The 14,170-nt window shown below is 33.4% G+C and overlaps 1 protein-coding gene across 1 annotated transcript; it reads left to right on the top strand.

The window, feature by feature from the left end:
- Positions 1-348: 348 nt before the first annotated feature.
- Positions 349-13,853, top strand: LOC129226108 (uncharacterized). Its single transcript, XM_054860705.1, has 3 exons — positions 349-427; positions 9,799-9,927; positions 13,688-13,853. Exons 1-3 carry the CDS (start codon positions 369-371, stop codon positions 13,791-13,793), a joined length of 294 nt encoding a protein of 97 aa, XP_054716680.1. The 5' UTR covers positions 349-368; the 3' UTR covers positions 13,794-13,853.
- The last annotated feature ends 317 nt before the right edge of the window (positions 13,854-14,170 follow it).

The following is a 14,170-nucleotide window of genomic DNA, read 5'->3' as shown; positions in this document are numbered from 1 at the left end:
TATAGTTCAAAACGTAGCAGACGACAGAGGTTGCTTTCGACGAACCTCACCGGTCTACCGGTGACTGACCGGTTACTAACCGTAAAATTCTATCATCAATCGGTTACATAACCGGTTACCCTTTTAAGCTGTTGATTGGTTGACTGATTAAAATCATTAGCTATCACGTGATCGGTTAACCGGTAGCTACCAGTTGAGCTCGTCAAACGCAAGCCTAAGAAGGGGGAGGATTGCAAATAATAGTTACGATTGATTCGAATTAGAAGTGTTTTTTTTATTAAATTTCCTAACTCATCATTCTCGATTTCATTAGTTGGGAAAAAATACTGTTGTAATCACTTTACTGCTACATCTCAACTTTTTACATCATGGCTGAAGACTACGCGAATAATTCAAACTTTTCAAATGATTTTGATTTAGCTTTTGCGTATCCTTTGTAATTATATCATGAAAAAGAATTTTTCACTCTGATAGAGCAATCAGTAACGTTGCTTTGGGATAATACATGTGTACGCTTCTGTGATAAAACTGAGATCCACATCGTTTTGTTGTCACTGCACTACAATGTAAACATTATGCTGCAGATCGTTTCAGATTGCTGGGTGTTTGGAGAATAACTGCGAAATTATATTTTTAAGTCACTATGTCTGTTAATCATGCGTTTATATTTTTGCATGGTACTGGTGCATATTAGAAATGGCGACGGAGGCGTGACGAAGTAAAAGTAAAGTAAAATGATAGACACTGAAGCAGGGTTTTCCGTTTTAGTCCGCGGTCTTGCATTGAGCACCTGAGTTTCTCATTTTTGTTTTCGTGTGACAGAAAAACTCTTCAAACCGAAATAAACATTTTAAGCATTTGTCTTAAAGTGTTTCATTTGCAGTGCTTTCTATTCATAAGGACAGAAAGAGGAGGAAGAATGCAATATTTTGATGTCTTAGAATGATGGTTTTTTCAACCAAGTGCTTTAGATATTCAAAAGCAGGGGTGTCCACCTTAGGGCGGGTCATGGCGCAGACTGCAGCCTTAAAACTTTTAGGGGGAGTTTTGATAGGTATTTTAACTTTTTTTTCGGGGGGGGGGGATCTTTGCAATATATTGCGCTAAGTCAAAAAGGTTGTCAAGTGAACTCAAGATTGACATTTAGGGAAAAACCAAGCTCGTAACAAATTTTTTAAAAAAATAAAAATTGTTATATTGAAATACTCGAGAGTGTCAGTTTTTTATAAAGACACAGCTTGATATTGCAATCATCGCTCTGACGATAATTTAGAGGGGTATTATTAATCTGATCAGAAGGAAAAAAATCCTGTCAATCATATCTACTAATTGACCTACCCAACTTAATCAATTACTGCGCATGTGCATGCTCTGAACTTGATGGGCGATATTTATTACTTTGGTTAAAAAAATTAGCAAATAATTTTTTTTTGTTATTCTTGCATTTTTTCTCATAAGAAAAACAACCACGCTCGATAATGTCAAGACTTTTTTTTTGCTATGTCGTAACCCTTCCACACCCTTATGTTACTCTCAAATCGTCAGATTTTCTAAATGTACTTTTTAGCTATTAATTAACCCATTTGATCTTTGTCCAACCAGCTTCAATCTTTATGACGATCGATTTTTTTTTTTACTATTCTGACAAACTGTTCAAGATGCACTGCTCTCCACACAGAAGTGTGCACAGGGGGGGGGGGGAAGGGCCTGCTGGCTCGAGCCTGAAGGAAGCCAACTAGGCGTGAAATTTAGGGATAAAGAATGGAGAGGGGCCCGGAAAAGTCATTTGTGACAGGCCCCAAAATTTCTGTGCATGATCCTGCTCCCACATAAAGGTGTTACTCATTTTGTCAAGCTGGGATTTTAGAATCGTCACAGATTGAAGGTTTACGCATGTCCCTCTAAGTTCATAACTTGAAAAAACCTTAAAATAAATATTTTCAAGAATTGTAGACTTTTTATCAGTTAATCATGTCTCACAGCTCTTATTTCTTTCATCCCTTCCCCCTTTTTTTCCTCTATCCTAGTCAGTCTAAAAATAAGAGAGACTTCAAAATGCTACGCTTCGGAAAGTCTTTCAGCCCACCAAAACCATTAAAGAGAGTCTCAAATGTTGTTTTCAGGGCTTTAACTTCGCAAAATATTCAGGAGAAAGCTACCAAGCACCTTGTCTGCTAGCAACATCGAAAATTGTTTTAAGACTTTTTTTGAAACTTCAGTTTTGGAAAATTGCTTAGCCCTTAATATTACCAAATAGAGTCGTGTTTTCAAGACTTCAATTTCGAAAAACTTTCGCCGCTAAGTTTTATATCTACATGTAATAGCTTTTCTGAGATTTTAATCCCTAAAAATTTCCACAGAAGGCCCCCAGAAACTTTTCTCCTCGCAATATCACCAGAAATCGTCTAAAATTGTATTCTTAAGACTAAAATTTAATAATTTTCCCAGGGGTAGACCCCCCCCCCTATCGAATGGGAAAATCTTTAAGAATGCCTCCTAAAACTATTCTCCAATTGAGGAGCAAACATTCAAACCATGTTACCTCCTTCGGATACAGTTTTTCAGGAAACACAAAAAACTAATAAATTAAAAAATAACTTGTTTTAGACCCCAATTATAATTTTTTTAGTTGCATTACTGGTTACTAGTAAGATTTGTAAGCGTACTTTACCTAATAAACTTAAAATGAATTAGAAAAATGCATTTGAAATTTGAAGAAATCATGTTTTGACCGAACTCAAAGGAGGAAACATGTTTTGAATGTTTTCAATGTGGATAAAACACTTTTTGAATGAAAAAGATAGTAACTCATTATATTGTTACGATTACATTTTTAATGGAATAAAACTAATTAACGACATAATAAAAACTGATTATGTTATAAAATAAAGCTAGAAATTTATAAGTGAAAAAAAAGAATTGTCCTGCATAATGTAGGGAATCTTTAAATTCTTAAACCGATATCCTCATCCAAACAATCGCACACTACTACCTCCGTTTCTTCATTGCGTGCAGGTAAATTATAAATAATGTCTTTGTACCAATTAAAGTCAGGTTGATTTTTCCACTCTTCGCCATACATTAAGTTTAAAAGTTTGTCTATGTCTCTTTTCTTTTCAACTGATATTCCATGGTTAAAAGGAAGAGATTGTAAGACAACACTTTTCACAATGGCGACATTAATCCCTTTTTTAAGAAGTTTTGCTCCAGACTGTTCACTTACATCTTCAAATCTGTAGTTTTTGAAGCCTTTGACCTTTACATTTTTCCTACTTTTCTCTAAAACTATCCTTTTGAATTCCGATATGAATGGTAAGTTTTTTTAAATAATCATTAAGTGATTTCGTATTAAAAAGTTTCCAATCAGTCCCTAATATTTTTACATCACCAACTTGTTTGTATATTTCATAGTATTGTTCTTTCGATGTTATCTTTACATTTTTTCTGAGGATCTTCTCAATAGGACCGAATACACGATCTGCCGGGAGGAAACTATGTCCTCTGACAGGGAAGTACAATAGTATATTTTCAATGCTTGATTTGGTTGTATACAAAAAGTGCAAAAGCATGTGAAGATTTATGTTATTCTTATTTTGGGCAATACACCCATCACTAAACAGCCGCAAAGTTTTTTTACCTTCAAAGTCCACTTTGTTTAGATGACAATGTAAGGCCGACGATATTTCAGTACTGCCTTTGCCTCCTAACTCTTCAGACCAAGTGTAGAATGTTGAATTCAGACAATCCAGACTCATTATGCATAAGCTGTAAAAGTTGAACTGCCTCAAGTAATAGGCATCTTGAATATTAGTTTTAGGTAGCTGTTGAATCTGTTGTAAGTCAAAACATAAACTAACGACTGATTCATCTGTGTCTTCTTTCATAATAGAGTAAAATGCATTGGCTCTTAGCTTATGAATTCTTTTTTCAGTCATATGATTCACTTTTTCTGCAGATCCTTTAGGACAGGATTTTATTTTCTGGTCTAGTAGCGAACAAGTGCTGCAAACGTCACTAGACGGAGACTTAAAGCCTATATTAAATTCATTTATAAATATTCTCCTGAACATAGCGAAAGGAACTTTGTCCAGATCTTCACTGCAGTTTTTATTGTAAATTTCGTGCAACTTCTTTATACTTAATCTACAGTGTAAGTACAATTGCTTCGATTTTTTACTTTCTTCTATATCTAATATATAGAAGAAAGTATTGGATTCGTGCAAATTTTCGAATTTTGACGGATTCGAACGTTTTGAGGTGTGCTGAGTCCATTTCGACTATTTTTGGAAAATGTCCGTCTGTGTGTGTGTGTATGTGTGTCACATCTGTGTGTGACCAAATTTTTGTGGCCGCTCTACAGCAAAAACTACCGCATGAAATTGAACGAAATTTGGTACACATATGTGCCCCTATGTGAACTTGTGCCCATTGGTTTTTGGCGCGAATTCCTCCAAGGGGGGTGGAGCAATGGGACGTTTTTTGAGTTACGCGTGCTTGCTATTCCTCAGGAAGTAACTGGCGGAATCAGACGAAATTGGGTCCATATGTTGCCCCTAACAGGAGCAGGTGCTGATTCAATTTTGGTGTCAATAGCTCAAACGGGGGTTGAGTTGTAGAACGTTTTTTGTCGTCCATTGTGACTGCTGTATCTCAAGAAATAACAAACGGAATCAAACAAAAATTTTTTGACAAGTAGCCCTTAGTGGGTATAAGAGCTGATTTTATTTTGGTGTCAACAGCTAAAAAGGGGGTAGCGCAATCGCCCGTTCTTTTTTCATATTGTGAGTGCTCTGTCTCGAGAAGTAATGCTACGTTCTGGTTGAAATTTGGAATATATGTGAATCCATACGTAAACGGGCTTCGGTTCAATTTTGACTCCAATCGCTCCAAGAAGTGTTGATATATATTTTTTTTTGCGAATAAAAATAGTTTTATTAATGCAATAATAAGAAAGCTAAATCGTAATTGATTGTCGTCAGCGTATTTCTCGTGATTTTAATTGTATGGAAATGATCGGAAATATCATCTCAATGATTTAAAATTTTTAACTGTTGCCATCTTATGTTTGTTAAGAAATAAAATATTTGTAATTAATTCAAGCAAGGCTTTTAAAATAACTTTCAATTTTCGCTCTTTGCTTTGCTTTTGCAATAATTCAGACATTGGGATGGTCGTCAAGTTTTTGCATGTGTCATTTTGTTTTTGTTAGGAATATTGCTTCCTCATCAAGCATGGGGAGAAATCAGAAAAAGGAAAAATATAGAAGAAAGTTTCGTGATGGCCACAACATACTAGTTTCTTCCATAATGACTTTCTGATACCTTTAAGTTTGAAATAAATTCTCTTACCTTGTTTTTTTTATTAATACTTAAATGGCTTTTTCTGTCCCCTCCTCTCTTTTCTTCAATAGGTTCGCCAGCATATACCTTAGTAACAATATTGGCCAGCCTTGTCCGACCTATTTTAGTTATTGCTATGAAATTGTTTTTTCACACAGGAATTCTCCTACCACTGCTACTAGTAATAAAATAAGCAGAAAATGCATGCTGTGAGCCTGATGATTGCGATTTGTTTTGGTGTGGGTTATTAGGCCTACATCGAGTTACATTTTTTGTAATAACCAATAAAGCTATAATAGAATCTTGTCACTGTTTGTCTGCAACTTTGTCAAGTCTATCTCTAAGTTTCTTAACATCATTAGGCCTAATATCTGTACATGAAAGTGTCTTACTAGAATGTTTGCATGGAACATAAATATTGTTACCTGAAGGTGTTGAATATCGTTTCTTTTTCCCTTCTGTCCTTTTCCCAGCATTTCTGTCTTTTTCTAGTCCCACAATCTCCAGTGCTCACTAATACACCATCTATTATTTCTTCCATCCCTAATAAAAAATTAGGTAAAAGCACACCGCTCTAAAATAAACAAACAAACCCCAACATAGTACCAAGCAAACAATAACATAACCTCTGAAACACTAGACACATTGGGAAATAGCTGGCTCAAGTGATCAGTAAGAACAGCTCTGATTGGTTGACTGGAGGAATCACTGTTTGACTGGAAACTGGCTCTGGAGGAAACACTTTTTGAATGAAACCTAAATTTTATAAAAAGGTTTATAATGGGAAAAAACATGTTTTGGTTGAAAACAATAGTATATTTTTGTACTATTTAATGTTGAGTTCAAAGAAAAATCACTAACTCATTTTTTTTCATTTTTGGAGAAAACACGGTTTGAATGTTTGCTCTTCAATTGTGCCATTGCCCCCTTCTCCCAAAATTTTCAAGGTTTTGTCCAGGCTTGGACTGGCCCACCTGCCAACCTGCCCGAGGGCAGGTGCGCCCTTCCCACTTTTTAAGATGAAATGCAATGCAAACGCCTTTGCTGAAAAAAAAAATAAATAAAACTTGTCTTGCAAATTCAGAACGAAAGTTTTCTAATTGATTCGAAAAGCTCTCATACCCTCCCCTCATTTTGAAGTTTCGAAAATTTTCCTCCGAGCCCGCTTTCCCTGATGTTATCTAAAATTTTCCATCTTTAGAGTTTCAATTTCGAAAAATTGCCGGGAAAAGTTCCTTCTATCCCATCCCCACCCTTCCCGTAATGTTTCCAAAGATGACAAGAGCGTTTTTAAGACTCTCATTTAAAAAAAAAGAAAGAAGAAAAAGGAGAGACCTTCGAATCTTCAATCAAATAGACTGCCTATTCTGGAACTGCGATTTCGAAACCGTTATGGAAGAAAGTTTCGAATCTCATTCCTTTCCCTAACGTCATTAAAGATGAACGGCAGTAGCGTTTTATGATTAAAATTTAAAAAAAATTCTGGAGATGTAGGCCACTAGACCTTTTCTCTTTATCTTCTAACATCATTGAAGTTATGAGTTTTCTACACTTATTTTTAATGAATTTCATAGTGAAAAAGTTGAATTTCACATAGATATGTAGCAGTGCATTTTATAACATAATGACCACGTGACATCAATGTCGCCTAGTGAAAAAATCACTCAGAAGATGCGAAATCAAACCACTGGGCGACATTTCAGAAATTCCGAATGTACTTATTCATTATTTTTTGTAAATTGCCGTTTTTGGCACTCGATTCAAAAAACTATTGAAACGTGCCTTCCAATAAAAGTTAACAAAGATGGCCGACAGTTAAGTTTTTACAATTTCAGTGGGAAGTCCACAAAATCTCTCCTCTCCCAACTAAACAAAAATCGTCTAAAATTGTGTTTAAAAAAATCCGGGAAAAGGTCACCAAAATCTCTCCCCCCCCCCCCCACACATCCCAAAAAAGTCTACAACTGTATTTTTATGACTTTAATTCAAAAAAAATTCCAGGGGAGAGTTCCTCAACCCCCTCTCTCCAATGTCATCGAAGATTGTCAAAACTTCTGATTTTTTGGAGCTTCAATTTCGAAAAAATCACCGGAATCGAAAACTTTTTTGAAAATGTTGTTATTGAGGGCTTTCAATTACGTTTTTAAAACTTCAATTCCGAAAAAATTTCGGGGGAGAGCCCTCGATCTCGAGTCCTACTCCTAACGTCAATGAAGGGCTACTAACATTACATTTTTGAATATTCAATATTGAAAAGTTGAGGGTTAAATCCCGACTCCATCCCTTCCCTTTACGCTACCAAAGATGGCTATATAACCATCGTATTTCAAAGCTCCAATTTCCAACAATTTCCGATGGAAAGTTCCAAACATCGTTCCTTCCCCCTACGTTATAAAAGATGGCTTACAACTGCGTTTTTGAGACTTCAATTTCAAAACATTTCCGGAGAGGAGCCCCCCATGTCTTTCTTTCCTCATCTTTCAACATCATTCAAAGGTCTTCTAAAACAGCGTTTTTGGAACTCCTACATCGAAAAGTTTCTGTTGAAAAATTCTGAGCTGAACCTTATGTCTTATACAACAACTGCTACGTCATCAAAGATGGCTTACAAATGCGTTTTTAGGACTTCAATTCCTCCCGAACCCGCTGGTGTTTAGCAATACTAAATATATCTAAAATTGCATTTTTGAAGCTATCGTAAAACGACTGGGGAGAACTCATGTATCTCATCTTTCCCTTCAAGAACTCAAAGATAGCAAATAATTGTGTTTTCGAAAATATACCCTTAATTTTTTTTTTTTAAACCGGAACGGGATCCCCAAACCTCCCTTCCACTTGTTAACCTCCAAATAGTCTAAAAATTCGTTGCAAACAAAAATTTTCGGTAGAAAGCCTGCAAACACTCCTTCCTTTGCACGAATATTAAGCAAAACTCAATCAACAAACAAATCCAAAACTATCTTCAAATTTTATTTACAAATGCAATTTTAGTATTTCATTATGTTAGATACGTAAACTGATAAAAAGAGATGCCATTTTGGTGCTGCAACCTTTCTTTCATAAGGATAAAAGTACAATTGAAGACCTGAATAACAACTGAAAAAACTTCACGAGTTTTCAAACGAATCAAAAGTTAAAGGGTTTAATTTTTATAATAAATCCAGAATATTAGTAGAAACTATTTTTTTTTTTTCAATTTTTTTATTCTTGTGTGTGTGTGATACTCGAAATACTTATAACTTTCATTCAAACTCTTTAAACAAAGCACATTATTCGGAAAAAAAAACATGCTTCAGTTCTTACAACTTTTTAAAAAATTTTATATTTTCATTATTTCCCCTCCCCCCCCTTAATGAATTAATCAATCGCCCCTCTCAACAGGATCGTCTGGATCCGCCGCTGATCGCTCCCCTAAAATAATCGTCTATATACTTTCTGCGACCCCCCCCCCCCCCCATTGGCATGCGCCTTTTTGAGAACCCAGTCCGACCCTGGTTTTGTCTCAAATTGCGTTTTTAGATCTTCAATTTCGAAAAATTTGAGAAGAAATTGTTTTTGATCTGTTTTTAAAAAGATTGGGCAGGGATAGTCCCGAGCTCCATCCCTTACCCTAACATCAAAAATGTAATACCTATAATCGTGTTTTTAAGGCTTCAATTTCTAAAAATTTCTGCTGAGCCCTCTGTGCCTTTCTTTCTCCTAACTTAACCAGAAAAAGGTTAAAATTGCATTTTAATGCAACAATTTAAAAAAAAAATCCGATGGACGACCCCCTGGACCCCGACCTTATCAGACAGGAATTTATTTTCCAATGTCCCCCCCCCCCTTCAAATCAGAATCCTGGGTACACCACTGCCTTATTCTGAGGTGAAGTACTAAGGCACATCCTTAAAATATAATCCTTCGTTCGAATGGAAAACATGTAAAAAATGCTACTAAGGGTAGAAGTACAAAACCGTCCCAAGTACGGGCACTTACTTGACTGTACCAACATCATGTTAGCCTACTTCTAGTACAGTAGTAGTCTGAAGGCTAAGTTATAAAAAGAGTTGAAAATATTAATGTTCACTAAATTATCTGCCTTAAAATTTTTAGAAACAAGTCAGCCTTAGACATAAATATCGTCTTTATTTTTTAACCTTAAAATTAATGAGAAAAAATAAATCTTTTAGCTATAGATGGATGGGTTATAGCAGAAGGATCCCTGACCACTCCCAAAAATAAATTTGAAACCACTCACTTGAATAAAAATTTTAATACACAAGATAACATTATTTCCTAATGTATGCTTATTATTTTTCTCGGGGGATCCTCCTAAAATGAATTCCTATATATGCCGTTGATGGATCAATCAGTTTTCTAACAAAATTTTATACTTTTCATATTAAATAAACAATTTGTTTGCTAATTTGGCGTACCTTTTATAGTTTATTAAATATTTACATTTAACAATTTTAAGTTTATTGGAAATTCCATATGGAACAGTTAAAGAAGCAACTATTGCCTTTAACAGCTTGAGAATTGACCAAGAACCAACTCGAGGTGGTGTTACAAAAAAACTGGAAGTTAAAGACCATAACCTAATCATGTAAGTAATTTTCTGTAAAATATCTCTATATTAAATAGGGTTCTATGAGTTTTGGCCAGTTGTTAACTTAACCAGGATTAAAACTGCCTTGGATAAAATGAATTTTGTCCAGTTTTGGCCACTTGAATGTAGACAAAAATCAAATTTTAGATGAAAATAATTGACTAATTTATTAAAAACAATTTTTAAAAAATGCTTCCATTATCAATCAATATTCTCTATTTCAAAAAATAATATAGTTTTACATTTTGTAATAATTGCATCACTGCATGTTTGGAATGGTAAGAGATGTGTGATAAGTAATTAAAAATAAAATAATGAAATATTGAAAGTGCATTTTGAAATTCTTCAAATCATCATTTAACATCATAATTAAATACATGCTACAAGTTTTGCAGCTATTATGTTGAAAAATTTAGATTGCAGGCTATTTTATATTCTTAATAAACTTATGCCAATATCTTAGATGTGAACAATTTTAATACTAGCACATGGAAAGTTTAAATTGAATCACTGAATTAGTCTAATGGATATAACTTCAATTGTTATCATAAATAAATATCCTGCTACTACTTTTATTTTTACAATACACATAACACTCTTTGGAAAAAGAGTGCCACAATACAAAATTTTTAATTTTCTTTTTTTTCACTTAAAGGGCTTTAAATGACGTTATCTTCTTTTGAAAAGACAGATTTTTTGTTCTAATATTAACCACTGAAGAGCACAGCAAACTTACTTCTCTTACAGCAAATTGCCTAAAGAGTTAAACTTCAAATGCTTCTCCTCTAAAATTTCCTTTTTTCGTATTGTGCCACTCTTTTTCCAAATGAGCAATTCCTGAAAAGTATCTGAACTTACTTTTTTTTCTGGTGAAAACCTGATGGATATGAATCAAGCATGCTTGCATTAGCCAACTTTCAACCTTTCTTCTCATGCATGAATTTTTTCCTGCCTGTCAATAGTGTCGGTCACTGCAAACAGCGTGACTGATGTAAACTGCAGTTCTATCGTCAGATTTTTTAAATTTCAAGTAAAATGATCAAATCACTGGAGCAGCACTAACCTTCCAATTGCCTCTTATTTTGAAAAAGCCCAGTCCATCTGAGTTTTGATCAAATACCTTAGCTTTTTCAAGAATCATTTTAAGAGCCAGATTTTATAAGAACTGGGTAGAAATGAGGTGTTTGGATGTACACCATTTTTGATTTTGGCTCAAACTTTTAAGGGGGATTCTTTTAAAAATTTTAGAAGATACATATTTTTTCTTTTCCTCCAAAAAATTTTTTGGGAACCTGTAAAAATTTTAAGTGGAGCCCGACGTAAAGGTTTTTCCAAATCAGCGTTTTTTTAAATGCGATTATTTCTGTACATTAAGCATCAGCCAAAAAAATTCTTGTGTGGACAATATGACATTTAGTACCTAAATTGAAATATATCCTAAATTTTGTGACTGACCTTCAGTACAGCCTTTTAGGGGTTGCCAAACTTTGTTGAAAAAAATGAAAAAGTGCCATGTTTGAGGGCCTCTGGTTCCCTGCATTCAGGCTCAACCATGGTTTTTCTATGTAATTTGTGTAAGAATATATACAGGGTTCATACGCCCTTGAAAAACCTTGAAAAGTGCTTGAAAAAAAAAGTTCATTTTCAAAAGCTTGAAAACCTTGAAAATGTTTTAAAGTCTTGAAAAATTTTCTTAGTGCTTAAATTCTCCCAAAAATCATCGGATTGTGCTTAAAAGTTTTAAAAAAGTATTTCACCAATGCAATTTTCTGAACATGTGTTCAATATGCAACATTGCGAAAAATTGCTTCCGTGTTTGGGATTTCAATCCTTTTGCATCTTGTAAATATTTTGACGTTTTTTACAACCGAAAGATATTTTGACATATGGTACCTTAGATTAGTTTATTTTTTGTTTAATTTCATTAATTAACAAAGGAATTAATTTGGAAGCCATGGCAACATTGAACTTACTCGGATTTCGCGGAAAATTGCTCGTGTTTGAAATTTAAATCTTTTTGCATCCTGCAAATATTAAAATATTTTGGCTAATCAGATGTTATTTTCATATATGTTACCTTAGATTGGTATATTTGATGACAACTTAATTCGCAAAAATTCACTTCCCTTGTTTGAGATTTCAGTCCTTTTGCATAGTGTAAATATTTTTATATTTTTGGCAACTAGAAGTTATTTTGACACATGCTACATCAGATTAGCTTTTTTTATTTTAATAACTAAAGAATTAAAGAATTGATTACTTTGGTCTTGTTTAATTATATGCTTATTTATTTTTGCAATTTTGAATTTTATTATCTTAAGCTAATTTTTAGTGAAAACAGACTTTTTGAAAAAAAAAATTATTTTAAGCAATTGAGTACCTAACAAATTAACTTAAAGTTTGCATTTTAAATATAAAGTTGAATTATATAATTTTATAAAGTTGAATTTATAAGTACATCATTTTCTTTATGTCTGCTAAAATAATTAAAGTATGTAACAGGGGTGGTTATGTTATGATTATTCACTGGAAATCCACTAGTGTTTGTTTATGATTTTATTTCGCTATATCTCCAATTTTCCCCTTTACCTCAAATGTTCAAAATTACTACTTTAGTAAGGTTGTGGGTACTTGGAACAGCTTATCGAAAGAGGCTGTAGTCAGCAAAGAGGTAGATAGCTTAAGGAGGGTTATTGATCTTCATTTGGATATAATAAATAGACTAGGACCAGCCTAGCTAGGCCCAGTGCCTGTTGCTGGCTATCAACAGGCACTGGGCCTGGTATTTCTATGCAGAATATTTTGACTTAATAAACTGTTTTAACACAAGAAATGAATTGTATGCATATCAAAAGTTGTTGTAAATTTTTATATTCAAGTAATGGATGTCTTAGTTTTAAAAATTACTCCTCCCAAGGTTCGGATTTTTATAAAATTTTGTATCTGTGCTCTTTCTATGCATTTTAGAAAGCATATAAACTATTTTTGGAGAATCTCAATCGGTTTAGGTTTGACACCTTGTTAAAGTTTTTTGATTTTCTAGTTTTCATGGTCAACTAATTTTCCAAATTCAGTGCTCTTAATTAGTTATTTAGTTGAAAGCTGTGATGTTTCCAGAAATCTCATTTGCACAGAAATAAATAGCAACAGTCAAAAAAAAAAAAAAAACTCCTATATCAAACGATTTTGCTTTTTGGCACCCTATTTGTGGAAACTCACGTTTTTTTTGAGTACAAAGCTTGAAGTACTTGCAAAACAATTTTGGTCAAGTAATTTTACGTTGCAGAACATCATAAAGTATTCTGCTTTGGGGCCTAAAACAAAAAAAAAAAGAAAATACGAAATATTTTGACAAAAATACTTGAGTGAAAATCCAAAAGTAGGCTATTTTATACCTATTTTACCCCACCTGACACTAGTTCCTGAAAATAATTAAATTTAACTAGCATGACCATTACTAGTTTTTAGCTTGACCATAACTGATCAACTCAGAGTGTTCCAATTTATTTCAAAAAGTAAAAATAAATCATAGTTAAAACTTCATTAATTTTACAGTTATAAAAGTGCACTTTCCAAGTTCTAACCCAGTGAAAATTAGTTTTGCCCACTAACTATAATTGCAACATCACAGTTCAACAACAATCCAAACCATGCTCATAACAAGTCATTTAGTACCCTATTTGAAACATTTGACAATTCAAATTTGCTGAATAGACAATAAATTTAGTTATTCATTAATTCTTTCATCTCTTTTTAGAAAAATAACTTCTAAAGATATCAAGAAATTAAGGACTGCAGTTAATTCTATCATGGATTTTCTCATATTAACAACAGAGACAATTGCAAGATTTGGATCTACTTAATGTTACAGTGTTCTAGCATTAAAAACATGTAAATAATTGTGAATAAATTCTTTAAATACATTAAAAAATTTAATGAAGGGAGGTATATATGAAATATAATTAGATATGACCTTTCCAGTATAATGGAAGACATGTTTTGGATAATACTTTTGTATCTAAAAAATATTTCAACCAAAATCTCTTGGCATTTAACCAGAACAGGGAAATACAAAATACTTAGTAATAATGAATTTTATTTTTATACACTACATCATATTCTATACAAAATATGCTTTAAAATTCTCACAGGTAAAATTTGGCACCCATTTTGTGTAAAAATATAATGACAAATTAAACTGCTGGTAGAATACATATTGGTCTTTAAAATACTTTGTAGT

The sequence above is a fragment of the Uloborus diversus genome, chromosome 7 (genome assembly GCF_026930045.1).
Source record: "Uloborus diversus isolate 005 chromosome 7, Udiv.v.3.1, whole genome shotgun sequence".
Classification (NCBI taxonomy): domain Eukaryota; kingdom Metazoa; phylum Arthropoda; class Arachnida; order Araneae; family Uloboridae; genus Uloborus; species Uloborus diversus.
The sequence above is the reverse complement of the archived record's forward strand: the minus strand, read 5'-3'. Positions and strand labels throughout refer to the sequence as shown.